The 19,869-nt window shown below is 40.4% G+C and overlaps 1 protein-coding gene across 1 annotated transcript in view; it reads left to right on the top strand.

The window, feature by feature from the left end:
- suclg2 (succinate-CoA ligase GDP-forming subunit beta) overlaps positions 1 to 19,869 on the top strand; it is a 355,250-nt gene that overhangs the window by 233,359 nt on the left and 102,022 nt on the right. The window contains exon 9 of the mRNA XM_080183376.1: positions 458 to 600. Coding sequence (XP_080039502.1) covers positions 458 to 600 — 143 coding nt within the window. The remainder of the gene's footprint in view (positions 1 to 457; positions 601 to 19,869) is intronic.

The raw sequence follows: 19,869 nt of genomic DNA, 5'->3' as shown, positions 1-19,869 counted from the left end.
TTTCAGTTTTTCGTTTTGAAAATGCTCTTTCAATATTTGACATTAATCAGATTGAAGAAAGAAACTGTTGAGTTGTTGATCAAGGCTGAATTATAATTTTTAATTCAAGGGATGTTGCAAGCTAGGCCAGCATTCATTGCCTACTCCTAAATGCTCTTGAGAAGGTGGTGGTGAGTTGCTTTCTTGAACCACTTCAGTCCGTGTGGTGGGGGTACTCCCACAGTGTTATTAAGGAAGGAATTTCAGGCTTGTATTTAGCTATAACAGCACTATTAATCCAGTCAGTCAGCTTCATGTTTCATATAGGCTCCTGTATTCACTGCTGTTAAAACTTGAAAGTTTGCACATTGAACCTTTCATAACATCACTAGTCTTAAATTTTTGTATCATTATACCTGATGTGTTGTAAGATGATGCCTTATAAGATTATAAAAGGTGATGTCTCCCTTATAAACAGTTAATGGAGCTGGCCTTGCAATGGCTACGTGCGATATCATTGATCTTCATGGAGGAAAGCCAGCAAACTTCCTTGATCTGGGTGGTGGTGTGCAAGAGAATCAGGTGTACCAGGCCTTTAAGCTGCTTACTGCAGATCCTAGGGTAAGACAACATATTTGTAAACACAAGATCTTGCAATATCTTATGAGGGTAACAGAATGCAATATTTTTGTACTGAAAACTCTTTATGTTTAAAGTTTTATAAATAATTTAAATCTAAATGAAATTATTTAATTATACACAGAATACACAAACACTAGGTTGTTCAATGATTAATGCGTGCATTGTTGTGAGCACCAATGTTCTACAGTTATCTATATGTCTTCGTACTCTCGCCACAAAACTATTTTCCTATAAATTTATGTATTCATGTATTGCTTACTTGCAAATTGAGGAAGTGCTCACCATCTGCAGAGATTTTGCTTAATACTAGCTGGGGAAATCAATCGTAAATGTGAATCCACACAGCTTATTTGTGTTATTCACCCAAATTTACTGTTGCAATATAGCTGCTACCTTTTCCTTTAATATTCATGCGGCAGAATCATTTTTAACATCAATTTTCTAGCTCTTTTCTTTGTTGTCTGCTAATTCCTTATTCATAAAGGTTTTAACCATAGAACCATTAGAACCCTACAGTGCAGAAAGAGGCCCTTCGGCCCATCGAGTCTGCACCAACCACAATCCCACCCAGGCCCTACCCCCACATCCCTATGAATTTACCTTCCAATCCCTCTAACCTACGCATCCCAGGACACTAAGGGGCAATTTTAGCATGGCCAATCAACCGCACATCTTTGGACTGTGGGAGGAAACTGGAGCACCCGGAGGAAATCCACGCAGACACAAGGTGAATGTGCAAACTCCACACAGACAGTGACAAGAGCCGGGAATCAAACCAGGTCCCTGGAGCTGTGAAGCAGCAGTCCTAATCACTGTACTATCGTGCCGCCCACACGTTTTCAATTACTTATGTTTGTCCTGCTTGTAATTTAGCTCATAATTTACATTGAGCTACAAATGCACAAAAGAAATGAACTATTTTTACTCAACTGAGCAGCAACTTAAATGATTTTCATTAAACCAGATACATTACATGACTTGAAATTCCTGCAGAAACAGCCACAGCCTAAAAATACCTACCCTGAAATATTGTAGTCCAGCAGAGAAAATATTTCAGGCAAAGCTTTTAAGTTATTTTTAATATTCAGTCAACTGCAATGTAGTTTTGTTTAAAAATTGAAAATTGCAGAATTATGGTATTAAGATCAAATGTTTTTTAAAAAACAATTATGCAATGGAGCTGCTATTTAGATTGGGAGATGGGAATCAGCCACAATAAGTGAATGTTTTGTATCTATTAGCAATAGCATAGCAACTGTTAATTAAAAAAAAGGTGATCTTTCATTCTGTTCATCTTAATGAGGAAGATCATTATGTCAGGTGCTGAATAAGTATAGAAGAATCTCGTCTTCGCTGATAGATATGTCTATCTGAGACAGCATCACTTTGAATGCTCATGACACAGTGGATACAAGCTCTGTGAACATCATAATATAGAGACCGGAAGCATTCACTGTTCTCCAAGAATGGTCAAACCAAAATTCTGTGCTCAGCTGTTCAACTCTATTCCTCTAGAAATGAGCAATGTTTGCTTTATTAATTAATAACTTGTGTATCTGTATCCCCAAATCCTCCTGCTTCTCCACTACACTTAGGCACTTTCTTGCGAAAGAATATGTGCGTTCCTCATTCCTGTTTAAATGTACCACTTCACGGATTGCAGTCTTTTGCCAATTACATGCCCATTCTGTAATTTTGTTGATGTTTTGCTGTATATTTTATAGTCCTCTGCATGAACTATATATTCTCCAATTTGGTGGTGGTTCGCACATTTTGAAGTTAGGCATTCAATTCTAGAGCCCACGTCACTCGTGAGTGGTGGACAGTATTGGTCCCAACGTTGATCCTTGTGGAAGCAGATATGATAGTGACTTTTAAGGAACATCTTGGCAAATACATGAATAGGATAGGAATAGAGGGATGTGGTCCCTGGAAGAGTAGTGGGTTTTAGTTCAGTCGGGCAGCATGGTCGGTGCAGGCTTGGACGGCTGAAGAAGCAGTTCCTGTGATTTTCTTTGGAATATCATGATGTCACATTTCGTTGAACACCAATCCTTCATGATATGACACATGCTATCAATAACTGCAAATTATGGCAGTGTCGTCCAACTGAGGTACAAAATGTAGTACACGTTTGGGAATTCTCTGGAAGATGGTTGCCTCACCACAGGAAGGATGTGGAGGCTATTGAGAGGGTGCAGAGGAGATTTACAAGGATGTTGCCTGGATTGGGAGGCATGCCTTATGAAGATAGGTTGAGGGAGCTAGGTCTCCTCCCTGGAGAGATGAAGGTTGAGAGGCAACCTGATAGAGGTTTATAAAATGTTGAGAGGAATAGATAGGGTGGATTCTCGGAGGCTATTTCCCAGGGCTGAAATGGTCGCTACAAGAGGACGCAGGTTTAAGGTGCTGGGAAGCAAGTACAGAGGAGATGTCAGGGGTAAGTTTTTCACTCAGAGGGTGGTGGATGAGTGGAATCGGCTGCCGTCAGTGGTGGTAGAGGTGAACTCACTGGGGTCTTTTAAAAGACATCTGGATGAGTATATGGGATTTAATGGGATTGGGAGTTACAGATAGTTCTATGGCTCGGTAGGTATGGATGTGATCGGCGCAACTTGTGGGCCGAAGGGCCTGTTTGTGCTGTAGTGTTCTATGTACTGGCCAAGTAACTATGTTTAGCATCAGCTTCAATTTTGCACCTGCAAATCTCGAACATAACTCTTCTGATGTGCATACTTTATCAAGACAACATTTCAAAGCTATGTTTAGGCATCATGGATTGAGGCACATTCTCAGTGATCCATCCTTCTTTATGAAACGTGATTGAGCTGTACCAGTTGTGTGTTCTTATACTCTGTAATGATTCTTTTCTTCTCTATTTGATTTTTGATTTGATCTATTATTGTCACATGTACACTTTTCCACATAAAGTGAAAAGTATTGTTTCTTGAGCACTATACAGACAAACCATACTGTTCATGGAGAAGGAAATGAGAGAGTGCAGAATGTAGTGTTACAGTCATAGCTAGGGTGCATGGAAAGATCAACTTAATGCAAGATAGGTCCATTCAAAAGTCTAATGGCAGCAGGTCTTCTGAGAAAGTAGAGGCATTGGTGGGCTTTCTTAACTATAATGTCGACATGGGGGGACCAGGTTGTAGGTGATTTGGACACCTAAAAACCTGAAGCTCTCGACCCTTTCTATTTCACCCCCTTTGATGTAGACAGGGGATGTTCTCCTCTATGCTTCCAGAAGTCATTGATAATTTTCTTCATTATGTTGACATTGAGGGAGAGATTATTGTCACCGCACCAGCTCACTAGATTCACTATTTCATTCCTGTACTCTGTCTCAGCATTATTTGAGATCCAACCCACTATGGTGGTTTCATCAGCAAGCTTGAAAATCTTAATCCAGTTTGACCTACAATGTTGCACCATGCGGTTGATCAATCACACACATGTATTCCCTTTGAAGTGTAATGTTGCAGTTCCTTGAAACTGCCAGTTTTGTGGAAGTACTCTGGATATTTCTATTTTAGCTCATGAACTGAGGTGATGAGTATTTTTTGATGTTGATCTGCCTTGTGGCTTCTGATTCCATGGATTGTTACTGGTTTGAGATAATAACATGTTTGTTGACTGCAATTGCTGGGCCTTCAGTTTCCATAATATAGAACACCAATGACACCCAGGAGGATTGATCATATTTGCACTCCAGGACTATGGATCCTGTACATGGAATTAGGGAACTGTTGTACGCTTAAATTTTCACAGCCGTAGGTTTTGCCATGGCTTTCCATGTCTTTGGAGATGTCTTTTAGAATTCATAGAGGTAGTTTGTTGGCACTTACCCGTGTCAATTGTGAGCAATACAAATAGTAGCCAACTTTCTTTGGGAACTCTCCAAATCTCATTCAACAGCACTTTTGAAACAACCTACAGCCATCACTTTGAAGGCCAAGAGCAGGAGCTGCATGGAAAAACATCACCTGCAGGTTCTTCTCCAAAACATGCACCATCCTGACAAGGGACTATATCGCCATTTCTTCACTGTTGTGGGGTCAAAATCCTGAAACTCCCTCTCTAACTGCACTGTGGGTATAATTACACTGTATGGATAGCAGTAGTTTAAGAAGCCAGTTCACCACCATGTTCTTGAGGATAATTAGGGGTGAGCAATAAAAGTACTGCCCTAGTCAGTGATGCTTACATTCTCTGAAAGAATTAAAAAGAATGAAAGAATCTTGGCAAACACTTTGGATTAGATAATTGAACTTATGTTTTCTATGAGATTGCTGGTGATCACCACACTTCATCTCATTGTGCACATAGTCATTATTTTTTGAATGGTCAGTCACCTCATGTATATGTTTCTGACTGAATACTAGATGGTCATCCTTACTGCTTGTAGGTACCCATTCCTTATGGTCTGTTTGAACCAATGTAGCTGCATCAGCCTTTGCTCTAGCACACTGAGGCTGCCAGTGACCCTTTCTGTCACATGCCTTGCTGAATTGATGGAAAACCGGACATTCCTTGGTCTATGAAGGAAGATCACACCTTTGGGTCTTGCTAGCTTCGGGTGTTCTAGTGAGTTTATCAACAATTAGGCTCGTGATTAGGACTTGTTGCCTTTGTGGACTTGTGAGGCGTGCTTTGTTCTTGCACCTATCCTTGAGTAGCTACTCCATGCTATACGTTTTCTGCTTATCTGGCAGATCCTTCTGGAATGCTCTTGTGGGAATGGATGCGATCAGCAACTTAACAATTCTGTCTGCTAGCTCTGCATTAGAAAATCACAGTACTTACCCTTTCACTGCATCTGCTGACAAAATGGTCTATGAATTCTGAAGCTGTTGTTGAAATGACATGCTGATGAATACAAATATTTATCCTAATCCTGAACTGGTCTTTTAATTCAGTCCACATCTGTTGGGGATACTTCAGCTCTTCTTCTGTTAATCTTGACATTCTCATTGTCTGTAGACCTTCATTTCTAATTGCTAGGCAAATTTTTATGGCTTGCTTGACTGGCTTAGGCACACCTGAATCAAGAAGCCACCCTTTTGATGCTGTTCAAACATTTTGACTTTAGGTCGTCGATCAACTGCATCCCAGTTCAAACTGGGAGATTTGGTGAACATTTGGGCGATATCCATTTGACCGACCTTCCCCTCTGCAGTTCCTGGGCTGAGTGTTGCTGTAGCTGCTGTTGCATGCCTTTCTGAAGCTGTGCCCAAAAAGACGTGTTTTGGCATGAACACACCATACAGTAATGGTGTCTTTACTTTTACTGTTCAGCAACTCCCAAAGCTACCTGCCATAATTACCATCTTCTCTGGTGTGTTATTTTTTGATATGTTTATTTAAAATTTTCTTATATTTTACCTAGCAAACAAACACAGAGACAGATCCACACAGTGCTCGCGTTTACATTCCAACGTGACTGGGCACAGGGCTCCCTGTAGCCAGGAGTCAAGCTCCTGGTATCCCGGCACCCACCCTGCCCAGGTCCCATCTAGTTGCACCAATAATGACGGCAATAATATAAAACCAAAAAGGCAGAGGGATGCAGCTGAAGAACCAACTGAGCACCCAAACAGCCCAGGCTATAAACCAGCAAGCAAAGAAGAGAAAAAGAGATACCAAAGGAGAGAGTGAAAGAGAGAAGTTCTCACGTTGGTCCCCACATGGTGGCAGGGTGGGCAGGTATACTCAGGTAAAGGCTGGCCTATTTTTTTAATGACGGTTTTTGTATTTTTGTTTTGTTTTTGTCTGACCCTCCCTTGTTCACTCGCCTTTCCAAGCTAACCCGGTGCTAGACCTTTTGGTGTGTTGCCAAATTCATGGAACTGATTAGTTAAGCGCTGCAATCTCACCAGGAGGGAACCAGACATGTGTTTACCATCTCTTTATTTTAGCACTATCTTGGTGCTATGTCTCCAAAGATTTTCACCGTCACAAACCTGTGCTTTCAACACTCCAACTTTGCTTCAGTTTTTGCATGTTATGTAGCATGTCGTCCCTGTACTCAATCGTGCTGCCACCTGTCTAGCACTACTGATCACCATGCTGTGTTATTATAGTGATGTAATACCTTGAGCTTATTTACTGAACAAGATGTGAGACATCAATCATAAGGGATTGGATATACATATTGTGGGTTCATTTGTTAGACTGGGCACATGAGGTATGCAATGATGGAAAGCTTGAAGATACCACAACTGTGTGTGTGCTCAGACTCAAAGCAAAAGTGAAACCAAGACTGAAACTCATGACATATTTCCCTTTGAGTGGTGTTATGCTGATGCCCCTTAAAAGCATATTATAAGAGTGAGTCCTGACTGAAAGTGAGAACCACATCCTTGCAAGTAAGTGATGGGGCCCTTGGCACTATACCAGTGGCAGCTCATTAAGAGGCCACCACTGGCATCACTCTACATTTGAAGACAGTGCCTGCCTTCCAGAGCTGTCTACTCAATTAAAGAGCCGGCAGCCCAGCAGACTTGGCTGTGCCACCATTAGAGGTAGCCACTGCAGAGAGGAGGAGAGGATGCTTTCGTGTTTGGGAATCGTTGAAGACAAGGTAAGTTTTATTATTATCATGCCAGGTCCGGGTAGGCAGATTCTGGTGGTCAGGAGTATGCACCTTCTAGTAGCAGTTATTGCTGGTACAGGGACAGTTATTGCTGCCAGGGTCCCCTCTAGTGTCCCCATTTGATGGCAGCACCTCCCATTGCCAGTAAATACTGGCATCAGTGTGAAGTTGTTCCCTGTTGGCATCATTAGCTGTCTATTTGGAAGCAGTGTTGCTGACATTCCTGCTGCTGGTAATATTCTATGGTGGTGGGAAGAGGGCTGGTAGAATCCAGTTAAACATGTGTGAAATACTGATTAGGCCCCAACTGGAGTGGTCAGTTGTGGCACCACACTTTGGGAATATTATCAAGATGTTGAAGAGACTGCAGATGTGACTTGTCGGAATGGTACCAGAATTGAAAGACTTCAGTTATGTGGAGAAACAAGAGAAAGTGGTGTTGATTTGCTTAGTACCAAGAAGGGTAGGTGGAATTTAATAGAGCTCTTTGACAGGGTAAAGGCATAACTGTTCGGGGTTAAATATGCAAGTAATTAGGGAAAACAAATTTGAGATAATTAGTAAAAAAACAAGGTGGTATGATAATTTCTGTTTACACAGTGAGCTCTTCTGATCGGGAATGCACTGCCTGAGAGGTGGAAGCAAATTCAGTTAGAACTTTCAAAAGCCAATCTGAATAATATTTGAAGGGGAAAATTTTACAGTGTTAAATGGAAAGAATAAAGGTATGGAATTAACTGGAGAGCTCTTTCAAAGAGCTGACGTGGGTATGATGGGCTAAATGGCCCCTGTATGTGCTGTATCATTCTTTGATTCTGTGTCAAAAATTTAGATGAAGATCATGCTGGGGAGCATATCTGGGGCTTTAAATGTGTGGGAGAGATTTCTATGGAACATTGTTCACAGTAATATAGATAAAAAATAGAGTTATGTTGGAGAAGAGATAAAATTTTGAGTTGCGAGAGAAACTAGGCAATAAGTATTCTTTTTCTATCATGTTCCTCTGTGTGACAAGTTCTAGAAGGTTCTTCCAGGTTTGACAGCACAGTTCAAAGTATTGAGATGACGTGAGGTTTATAGAGTTCTAAAGCTACATTTAGACAGTGAATTAACATATTAATTAGGTGCTCATGTACAGCACTGTATAGTTAAAATTGTGTAAAAGACCACCACCCCAAAATCCTACTGCATCTCAAAGTGCCAGCATCCAATCCAGAAAAGGAAATTATAGTTCACAAAGAACTTATATTTGTATTTTTGACATACAGCAAGTTGATTGGTGGTGAATGTAGTTTCTGCATCTGTGTAATATGGTAGTTTTTGTTTTACAGTTAATTTAAGTCTGATTGTAATACTATGATGTGTAGTATTTAGCATCTTTTGGAGCAAGTCATGTTTTCTCTGATACAGTATACCAAGATTAAAGGTAAGCCATCCATGGAATGCCTCTACCTGCCAGAGTCCACTTACCAACTCATAAGAACATAAGAAATAGGAGCAGGAGTATGCCATCTAGCCCTTCGAGCCTGCCCCACCATTCAATAAGATCATGGCTGATCTGTCGTGGCTCAGTTCCACTTTCCCGCCCTCTCCCCATAACCCTTAATCCCCTCGCTTATCAAAAACCCATCAACCCGCGTCTTAAAAATATTTAGCGAAGCAGCCTCCACCACTTCAACGGGCAGAGAATTCCAGAGATTCACCACCCTTTGAGTGAAGAAGTTCCTCCTCGACTCCATTCTAAACCGCCCCCCCTTTATCCTGAGGCTGTGCCCCCTAGTCCTACTGTCCTTTCTGAGCGGGAAGAGTCTCTCCACCTCTATCCTATCCATCCCATTCATCATCTTATATGTCTCAATGAGATCTCCCCTCGTTCTTCTAAACTCTAACGAGTACAGGCCTAGTTTATTCAGCCTCTCCTCATAGCTCAACCCCGTCAACTCCGGCATCAGCCTAGTAAACCTCCTCTGCACTCCCTCCAAGGCCAAAATATCCTTGCGTAAGTACGGCAACCAAAACTGCACACAGTACTCCAGCTGCGGCCTCACCAGTGCCCTGTACAGCTGCAGCAAGACCTCCCTACTTTTATATTCAGTCCCCCTCACTATGAAGGCCAGCATCCCATTAGCCTTCCTGACCACCTGCTGCACCTGCAGGCTGGGTTTTTGCGACTCATGCACAAGGACCCCGAGGTCCCTCTGCACCGTCACCTGCTGCAGTTTTTCGCCACATAAGTAATAGTCCTTCCTACCATTATTCCTACCAAAGTGGACCACCTTGCACTTGCCAACATTAAATTCCATTTGCCAGTTCCTGGCCCATTCGCCCAGCCTATCTAGATCCTTCTGCAGACTCTCCACACCCTCCGTGCAATTTGCCGTTCCACCAATCTTGGTGTCATCAGCAAATTTCAACACCATACACTCGGTTCCCTCCTCCAGATCATCTATATAAATGGTAAATAGCTGAGGCCCCAACACCGACCCCTGGGGCACTCCACTAGTCACCAGCCGCCAATCCGAATAGCACCCATTGACCCCCACTCTCTGCCTCCTATTTGGCAACCAATCCTCTATCCACGCTAACACCCTATCCCCAACTCCATGCCCCCTTACCTTCTGCAATAACCTCTTGTGAAGTACCTTGTCAAACGCCTTCTGAAAATCAAGAAAGACCACATCCACCGGCTCTTCTCTATCCACCGCCCTAGACACATCCTCATAGAACTCCAATAAATTTGTTAGACATGACTTCCCCTTAACGAAACCGTGCTGCGTCTGCTCTATCAAGCAATTCCCCTCAAGGTGCCTCGCTATTTCCTCCTTGATGACGGATTCTAACATTTTACCTACAACAGACGTTAAACTAACCGGCCTATAATTCCCTGCCTTTTGCCTGGCACCCTTCTTAAACAACGGCGTAACATTAGCTGTTTTCCAATCTTCCGGCACTTCCCCGGAATCCAGCGACGTTTGGAAAATAAATACCAAGGCATCCACTATCACCTCCGCCATTTCTTTCAGAACCCTTGGATGCTTTCCATCCGGTCCTGGGGACTTGTCCACAATCAGTCCTACCAGTCTGTCGAGCACCGCCTCTCTAGTAACAATAATGTCATTGAGACCCTCCTGTCCTACCATCTTTCCATCGCTAACACCCGGCAAATTATTCACGTCCTCCTCCGTGAAGACCGAAACAAAAAAGTTAGTCAAGGCCTCAGCCATTTCCCCATCCCCTACCACTAAGTCCCCCCTCTCATCCTCTAAGGGTCCAACATTCACCCTAGCCAACCTCTTCCTTTTTATATATTTATAAAAACTCTTGCTATCCTTTCTTATATTAAGCGCTAGCCCAGCTTCATAGTTTATCTTACCCTTCTTTATCAACTTCTTTGTCAATCCTTGTTGACATTTAAACCTCTCCCAATCCTCTTCTCGCCCACTACTCTTAGCTACTCTAAATGCCTCTGCTCTTAATTTAACACTTTCTTTCACCTCCTTCGTTATCCACGGCTTATTACCTCTCCTCCTACGGTCCTTTTTAACCATCGGAATAAATTTCTGCTGAGCACCAAGAAAGATCTCCTTAAAGATCCTCCACTGCTCCTCAGCAGACCTACCTTCCAACGCGCTCCCCCAGTCAACATTCGCCAATTCTTCTCTCATCCTTCTGTACTCCCCTCTGTTCAAACAAAGGACGCATGTCCGGGAACCCACTTTCTCCTCCTCCATCTGCACCAGAAACTCCACCATACAATGATCACTCTCCCCAAGAGGATCCTTCACCACAAGGTCCCTAATTCTACCTGCCTCGTTACATAACACCAGATCCAAGATAGCTCGCTCCCTCGTCGGCTCCAACACACACTGTTCAAGGAAACTATCCCGGCAGCATTCCAAGAACTCCTCCTCGAGCCCACCGCGTCCAACATGGGTCACCAATCAATATGTAGATTGAAATCCCCCATAATTATGGCCGTTCCATTCCTGCACGCCACACTTATTTGCACGTTAACAGCCTGCCCCACCTCCAGATCATTATTCGGGGGCCTATAGACAACACCCACCAGCATCTTCCTCCCTTTGCTGTTCCTAATCTCCACCCACAACGATTCCACGTTCTGCTCTTTGGTTCCTATATCATCCCTTGCTACCACCCTGATGCTATCCCTCTCATCAGCACTCTCTTCTCATGTGGAATAAATTGTTGTTCTTTTACCTTTGGTATTCTTGCAAATCCGTCTTGAGGAGTGCAAGATGAAAAGCTTCAACTGACTGGCTCTCTTTTCAGCAATACTCAAATAAATCATAAGGTCTTGCAGTAACATGCTTCTACGCAGGTCTGCCGATCAGTTATGCGTTCCTAATAGACATTGTACATGTTATAAATTACATCTTCTGCAGCTAGATTCAGTTCTTTCTTTTTCTCTGTGTACCGTCTAAAATTAAATAAATATTCCAGGGCTTTAATATCCATAGACATAGTATCCACAAATTCAGCATTTTAACAAATTCCTGGGCTTGAGAATATTGCATATGTTAATTTTGATAATGCCACGTTGCTGATCAGGATTGAAAGCGGGCAGTCCCTTTGTTTAAAGAATAAAGTTTATTTTACCTACATTCTCATTTGGACTGATACAACTCCTTTCAAAACAGGATTATTTTAAAGAATTAACTTTTCAATATACTCCTGCCAAAGAAGTATTATTAGCTATTATGAAGATCATAGATTTCAACTGTTCACCTTTGCAGCATTTTTATAAAATATCAGATGGTCAGAACAATTTATAACTGGTGTCCTACATATACTTATGAAAACTTTTGGAAAATGTTTCATTGTGTAGGTAAATCTTAAACACATATTGAAGACAAATTAAACACTGATCGTACAATTCAGATAGTAGTTTTAGAATATCAGACTAATTGATGAAAGGTTAACGTGTAGTATATGACTGCTTAAAACTTTATCACCTTTCTGTTTCAAATACGTGCTTTCTGTAGTCATTACTCAGAACTGATGTCCCATTTCAAGCATACTACACCTTTTACATACCCCATTACCTCTGTCCTTTTCTGTTGTGTATGGCACATCGGAAGATTTTCTCAAGCTTTCCACTGTCTCTCTGGAGGTGGCAAGTTCGGGATGAATCCACTTTCCTTGAAGGGCTTCTTCGCTTGGTTCAACTGCAACTTGCAAATTAATTTTATTAATGTTGAAAATGTTCTGAGAGACATTGATGTGAAGAAAAATATAAACTGGGCATGTAATTTTTTCTGTCACTCAGCTACCAGATTTTGGATGATTAAATCATTTATTTTTGAAGGGAGAAAATGCACTTTAATAATTCTGCCCTAAAGTAATTCTCTGAAATAATGGAATCCTTTTATGTGATTTTAGCTCATTTATTTTATTGAACACTTTTCCAACCTACCCATGAGAATACATGTCACATTGTTTTATTCTGAAATTCTGCTATGTAGGAAAAGTGTGCAGCCTAGGAAAAGATGTGGAAAGTTTAACTTCCTGTGTACCATAAATAATGTACCAGACTGTTCAATTTCAGGTATTGTGAAAGGTAATTCAGAAATTACCCTTTAGTTAGTTTCTACATCTTGTGTTGCAGTACTATGAGCAATTCCAAGCCTGTAATGTTATTAGCTTCCAGTCAAATGAACAGAAAACTTTAATAGAATTTGTGAACAGATTTTAACATCGTAATTTGATATTGTTGCTAGTCGCAATGGAAATGCTTTTTCGGCAAGTGAACAAAAATGCACTCAGCAATTTGGCAGCATTTAATTTTGTTTTAATTGATTTATTGTCAGAATTCTAATATATAATTGCACAGGTGCATTGCTAAAACCAGTTGATGGTGACAATTTTATTACATATTATGACTTCCTGCATTAAATTTTGGTATGTCAACTATTTTATGAAAACTGTGCTAATACATGTCACTCTCCCTTCCCTAATGAAACCAATGTACTTTCTGATTCTAAATGCTTCATCTTAACTAATTTGCACAATAAACATCAAATGTTTTCCCGCTCGAAAGAGTGAATTATCTCAGATTGCCTTGTATGATTTGTTCAATGTCAGAAACCTCGGCAGAGTTACTTAGCAAACCTATTGTGCCTGGTTAATGTAAACGTAATGTATCTAAAGAGGGTAATGACCTTACTTTAAAGTGTGCAAAAAAACTACTTTACATTTAAAGTCAAACTCCTGACATTTTCCTCTTGTCAGTGCAGTGTTATGTTTGTCAGATCTTTAAACTTCAAGTTGAATATCAGTGATACTGGTGGTGTTGCATGTCTAATTTGGAAGCTAGCTCAGTTCACATTTTAAATAGGTGTAGAGAACAGTGTAATTTTATCATTAGCATTGAAGGTTTAGGTTTTTTTGTGTTTAATCTTAAATTCCTTAGAAATTATTTTCAAGATATGAATTGAAAATTTACATTAACTGGTAAATCGTTGCCATTGTTCGGGGAAAAAATAGCATGAATGAGACAAGTTTTATCAGTACTCTATGGCTGCATTCAATTTAAAGTTTCAATAATTGATATTTCATGTCACTTGCAGAAATGGAGCTGTTTCTTTAAAAGTTTTAATGTGATTCTGTTTCTCTCATCTTGAAGAATAATTGAACAAGTGAATCATGGCCACCCATGGTGAAGAGAAGGGGGTGAGTTGGGATTGCATGAAAGATCATAATCAGATGAACAGCAAGTTTTGGAGAGAGGTTTGGGCTGGATGTGGTTGCAGAAATGGGAGAGGCCAGGCCATGCTGATAAATAAATAGGAAAGTAAGAATTTAAAATGGGAGGCATTAAGGGATCATTAATATGTGTCAGCCAGGACAGAGCTGATAGGTGAATAAGAGGGATAGGATATTGGTAGCAGAGATTTGGATGAGCTGAACTGAGTGGAGGAAGGAATGTTGGCTGAAGAGACATTGGAATAATTGAGTGTGGACAAAGTTTAAAGTATATTTTAGTGTCACAAGGAGGCTTGCATTAACACTACAATGAAGTGACTGTGAAAATTTCCTAGTCACCACGCTCCAACATCTGTTCAGGTACTTTGAGAGGGAATCTAACATGGCCTAACCAGCATGTCTTGTGGACTGTGGGAGGAAACCTGAGCACACAGAGGAAACCCATGCAGATAGGGGAGAATTTGCAGACACCACATAGACAGTGGCCAAACCGGGAATCAAACCCGGGTCCCTGGCAGCAGTAGGTGTGAATGAGGGATTCATCAGCAGACGCATTGAGGTAATATTATAGAGGTAGGTAATTCTTGTGATGGAGAAAATGTAGGATTGGAAGTTCATCTCAGGGTTCTATGGGTGTGATTACACTGGAGAAGGTGCAGAGGAGATTCACCAGATGCTGCCTGTGATGGAACATTTTAAGTTATGAGGAGAGCTTGGATAGGCTTGATTCGTTTTTGTTGAAGCAGAAAAGACTACACGGGTAAATAAACTGCTATTCCCCCCAGTAAAACACTGGGAAAACCAAAACTATTGTCAGCCCCTACCACAACCATCCATACCTGGCATTGCCTCAAGATAAAAGTTAATGTTTGAAATTTCACATTCTATTTATCCCTCATGGAATCTTACGATACAGAAAAGGTCCTTCTGCCCATCAAATTTGCACTGACACATGTGAAACACCTGACCTGCCACCTAATCCCATTTATCAGCACTTAGCCTACAGCCTTGATTGAGTTGTACAAGATTGAGGGCCATGGACAGAGTGGAGAAGGAGCTGCTGTTCCCTGAAGTCAAAGGGTCTGTCATGAACGTACACCAGTTTAAGGTGAGAAGCAGGAGTTTTGGGGGGGATGTGAGGAAAAACCTTTTAACCCAGAGGGTGGTAGTGGTCTGGAATGTGCTGCCTGAGAGAGTGGTAGAGGCAGGTTGCCTTACAACCTTTAAAAAATACAGGGATAAGCACTTGGAGCACTATAACATACAGGGCTATGGGCCAAATGCTGGTAAATGACGTTAGGTAGGAGGTACAGTTTTTCTCACATGTCAGTGCAGACTCGATGGGCTGAAGGGCCTCTTCTATACTGTATGATTCTATGAAGGATAAATAGGATGTGGAATTTCGAACATTAAATTTTATCTTGAGGAAACGTCAGGGATGAATGGTTGTGGTAGAGGCTGACAATAGTTTTGGTTTTCTCAGTGTTTTACTAGAGGGAATAGTAGTTTATTCGTCATTGGATTTTGGACAAAAATGGGACAAAAGTTAGCATAAATCTATTGTTTAGGTCTGTAATGGTATGTCACTATGATGTATTAACAATTTTGGATAATAGAAAATTACTGCAAGAAAGAAAATAGGTACCAACTATTTCCCATTAGGATGAGATATTAAATTTTTAACTTATAGTTTTAATTAAACTCATCAAGGTAAAACAGCACAAAATCATATAAAACTTGATGTACTGTCAGACTCAAGCTGTTAATCTTAATAAGGAAGGACTAAATACTTTATAATCAATTCAGGATTTTTCTATTATACTGAAATTTATGGCTGCGAATTAAATTAGGTGAGCCTCATTAACTCTGCATTTCGTTATCTAATTAAAAGTCAATTCATGTTTTCATATAACTTGACTTGAAACTTATGGTTGGTACTTAGGACAATTTTTTCGATCATGAAGATCATTTACTGTGAGCTGGACATTGCAACATTGCCCCTCATTTTAGGGTCTTTGAAAACACACGATTAACTAAACTATCTTATCTGTAACACAAAATCTGTGGTTTCAAATTGTTTATCTACTGTTTGGAAATTAACATGAAAGTTTGTCTTTGTATTGATCACACCAGTACAATTTTGGTTATTCTCAACTATTTAAAACATTTGAAATAAAGGCTTTAAATTTATTTCAGAGTACATTTACATGGCAAGCTTAATGTTGGTGTAAAGCCACAATAGCATTATATTAATGCTAAACTGGCAGTGTAAATCCTGAGGCAAAGTCCAACCTGATCTCTGGAATGAAGTGGAATTTCCTAAAGATGTATGGTCAACTAGATTTAAAACTTGTCTATTGCACTCTCATGACACTTTGTACATCTACGTAGTAATTTAAATATTTTAAGAGATGCGATTTCGGTCTTCTTGTTATCTAAACATTTAAATTTCTAACTTCTGAGAATCAATTCTACCAATGCAAGTATCTAGCATGTGAAGTGTTCTTTGCTAAACTGAGTGAAGCTTTGACCAAACAAAAACAGAAGTTAACGTTCTGCCTGGTTGGAATCCAAATGGCATCTGCTGGTTTCAGTTATATCATAAGATAGCCTAAAATAACAAAGAAACGGTCACAGGAGCAAGAGCACATAATAGTTATGAGGGTTTGCGTTGGGGAGCTTTGTACATGCTTTGTACATTAAACCAGGGATTAGTAATAAAAGAAACGACAAGAAAAAAGAAGTAGGTATAGTAAGAATTCAAGTTTCAGAGAAAAGCTGAAGAAAGGAAGGATGATTGGATTTTGAGGAGCCATATCCTCACTGCGCTGCTACATCTCACATGTTCAAGTTGTTAATTCCATGACAAACTTTAAAAGAAAAGTATCTGAGATTGTTCTTTTAACGAGCAGTCTACTTATTATTCTATTTATATCATTATAGGGCTTTGGCAACCCTATATAATAAAAATCTTCAGTCCAGTATTCCTCTGTGGTGTCATCTGATATCAGATTTATTCCATTGAGATGTGACAGATGTCAGGTACTATACCACAGTAACGTGCTGGGCCTTGGATTGCTATTTATATAGATTGATTGTTGAAGTAAGCCTACTTGTTTCACAGATGCTGTTCATGGCAGGTTATAATGTCATCAAGCAGTCCACTAAACATGTAAACCCAGACTTCTCAATTATCAGTGAATAGTGGAAGGATTACAATTAATTGCTTCTGATCTTATCTACATTTGCCTTTGCCAATAGTTCAGTTTGCAGATTAGTGTTTAATTGTGTCAGCATCATACTGGCTACCTGTCATAGGTTCTGGATAGAGTTGTTTTCTTTCTTTTTCAGTCCATTTTGTTGAGACTATTTGACAAAGACTGCAAAGAACTGGAATTTATGAACTCTTGTACGCACAATCTCAACTCCAGAATACTGAGGTCGGCATTGACTGACATTCCCTTGCTATCTCCATCTTGCCAGTCCCCTCACTGCTTACAAGTGTTTTTTTAATATATTGCTTTTCAACTTTGTATGCTACCACAGTCTTTCTGCCCTGCTTGATGGCCTTTAAGGTTACATTTGGCTTTCCCTGAGATAATGTGAGAAGCACTACAGAAAGTTTGTCTTCTCCAGTAAAACTTTGTCTTTCATTGCATAACTTAAGGCTTTTGTTGGTTCATTTAGCAGTTTAATAGAAAGCTTTTGTTTGTGATCTAACTATGGAGACAAATGGATACTTTAAGCTTCTGGTATACTAAACTCTATGTCTGTATAGTGTATTCTAGTTTTACTGTGCTGTGTACATCTTTCTGCTTGAAGTTAAACTTTGGTAATTCAACTTAAAATATAATTACCGTACTATAAAAATAAATTGTTAACATCAACCTCATTCCCCTCAAGAAGAAAACCTTGTTTTCAGTTACAGCAACCACAGCTTATGTTTATATAGCACACTCATTGTAATGAAATATCCCTAAGACCCTTGTTATAAAACAACGTATGGTACTGAGTCACATAAAGAGATATCGGATCAGATGACAAAAATCTTGGTTGAAGAGGGAAGTTTTAATGAATGTATTATCACAGAATTGTTACAGTGCAGGAGGCCATTCAGCCCATCATATCTGTGCCAGCTCTCAAAATGAGCAATTCACCTGAAAGTATTCTCTTGCCTCCTCCCCTTAACCCTGCATCTTCTTCCTTCCGGTGGCACAGTAGTTGGCACTGCCTCACAGCGCCAGAGACCCAGGTTCAATTCCTGGCTTGAGTCATTGTCTGTGTGGAGTTTGCACATTCTTCCCATATGTGCGTAGGTTTCCTTTGGGTGCTCTGGTTTCCTCCCACAGTAAATTGTCCCTTAGTGTCAGAGGGATTAGCTAGAGTAAATGCATGGGGTTATGGGAACAGGACCTGGGCGAAATTGTGGTTGGTGCAGACTTGATAGCTGAATGGCCTTCTCCTGCACTGTACGATTCTATGATTCTTTTCAGATAGCAATCTAATCCCCATTTGAACACTTCAATTGAAAGTGTATGGAGTACATTCCGGACCTAAACCACTTTCTGCATGGAAAGGTTCATCCTTATGTCGCCTTTGTTTCTTTTGCCAGTTACTTTAAATCTTTGAATTTAAAGGAGGGAAGTGAGGGGTCGAGATGTAAGCTGGCAGGGGGGTGGGGGGGGGGGGGGTGGGGAGAATCCCAGAGCGTAAGGCATCATTGAAAGCATGATCACCCATTGTGGTGAAATAAAAATGCACAAGAAGCCAGAAGGTGAGCAGCAGAGATATCTCGATGGCTTGTGGGACTGGAGGAGACTACAGAGTTAAGGAGGGAAAAAGCCATGGAAGGATTTGAAAACAAGGGTGAGAATTCTATAATTGAGGCATTACTTGACCGGCAACCAGTGTAATCGACAATCACATGGATGGTAGCTGAATGGAATTTGGTGCAAGTTCAGACATGGATTGCGGAGGTCGGATGATCTCAAGTTTACGAAGGCTGGAATATGTGAGACCACTCAGGAGTGTGTTGGAATATTGAAGACATGAATGAGGGTTTCAGTAGCAGATGAGTTGAGATGGGCCAAGTCAGACGATATTAAGGGAGGTGGAAATAGGTGGCCTTAGTGAGATGATGAATATGAAATCAGAAGCTTATTGTGGTGTCAGATGTGACAGTAAGGTTATAAGCAGCCTGGTTAACTCTCTCTGACAGTTGCTGAGGAGCGAGATGGACTTAGTAGCTGGGAAACACAGTTTGCAGTGAGGGCCTAAACAATGACTTCAGTCTTCCCAGTATTGAATTGGAGCATTTTTTGCTCATCTTGTGCTGGATGTTGGATAAGCGGTTTGATAATTTAGTAACAGTGGAGATATCAAGAGATGTGGTGATGATGGAGGTCTGAGTGTCATCACTGTATGTGTGAAAACTAGTGCTGTGCACTTGAACATTGTTACCACAGGGCAGCATGTAGCTGAGAAATCGGAGGAGGGAAGAAGCACAGATTATTGGGGGAACACCAGAGGTAACAGTGCAGGAGCAGAAAGAGAAGTCCTTGCAAATGATAATCTGACTATGATTAGATAAAGAAAGAATGGAATAAATTATTTACAGTTATCTTTGTGTGGTTGTAGATCAAGTCAGTACTTGCTATGGTTGATTTTTGCCAGCTGATCCAAAGCCTTTTATATAAAAGCAGGAGACAATTGAATTAAATGATAAACTAATGAAATGTGTATAAAATAATCAAGTATTAAAATAACTTCCTTTTAAAGTTCTAGTAATCAGAAACTATAGATGAGTGTAATATTTATGGTCTGCTTTACAAACTATATTTTAAACTACACCTTTGAGATATAGGAACTAACATATCAGATAAAATTAATTTTGTTAATGGCGCATTCAAGTATGTTTTACATAT

The sequence above is a fragment of the Carcharhinus amblyrhynchos genome, chromosome 3 (assembly GCF_965287045.1).
Source record: "Carcharhinus amblyrhynchos chromosome 3, sCarAmb.v2.hapA, whole genome shotgun sequence".
Classification (NCBI taxonomy): Eukaryota; Metazoa; Chordata; class Chondrichthyes; order Carcharhiniformes; family Carcharhinidae; genus Carcharhinus; species Carcharhinus amblyrhynchos.
The sequence above is the reverse complement of the archived record's forward strand: the minus strand, read 5'-3'. Positions and strand labels throughout refer to the sequence as shown.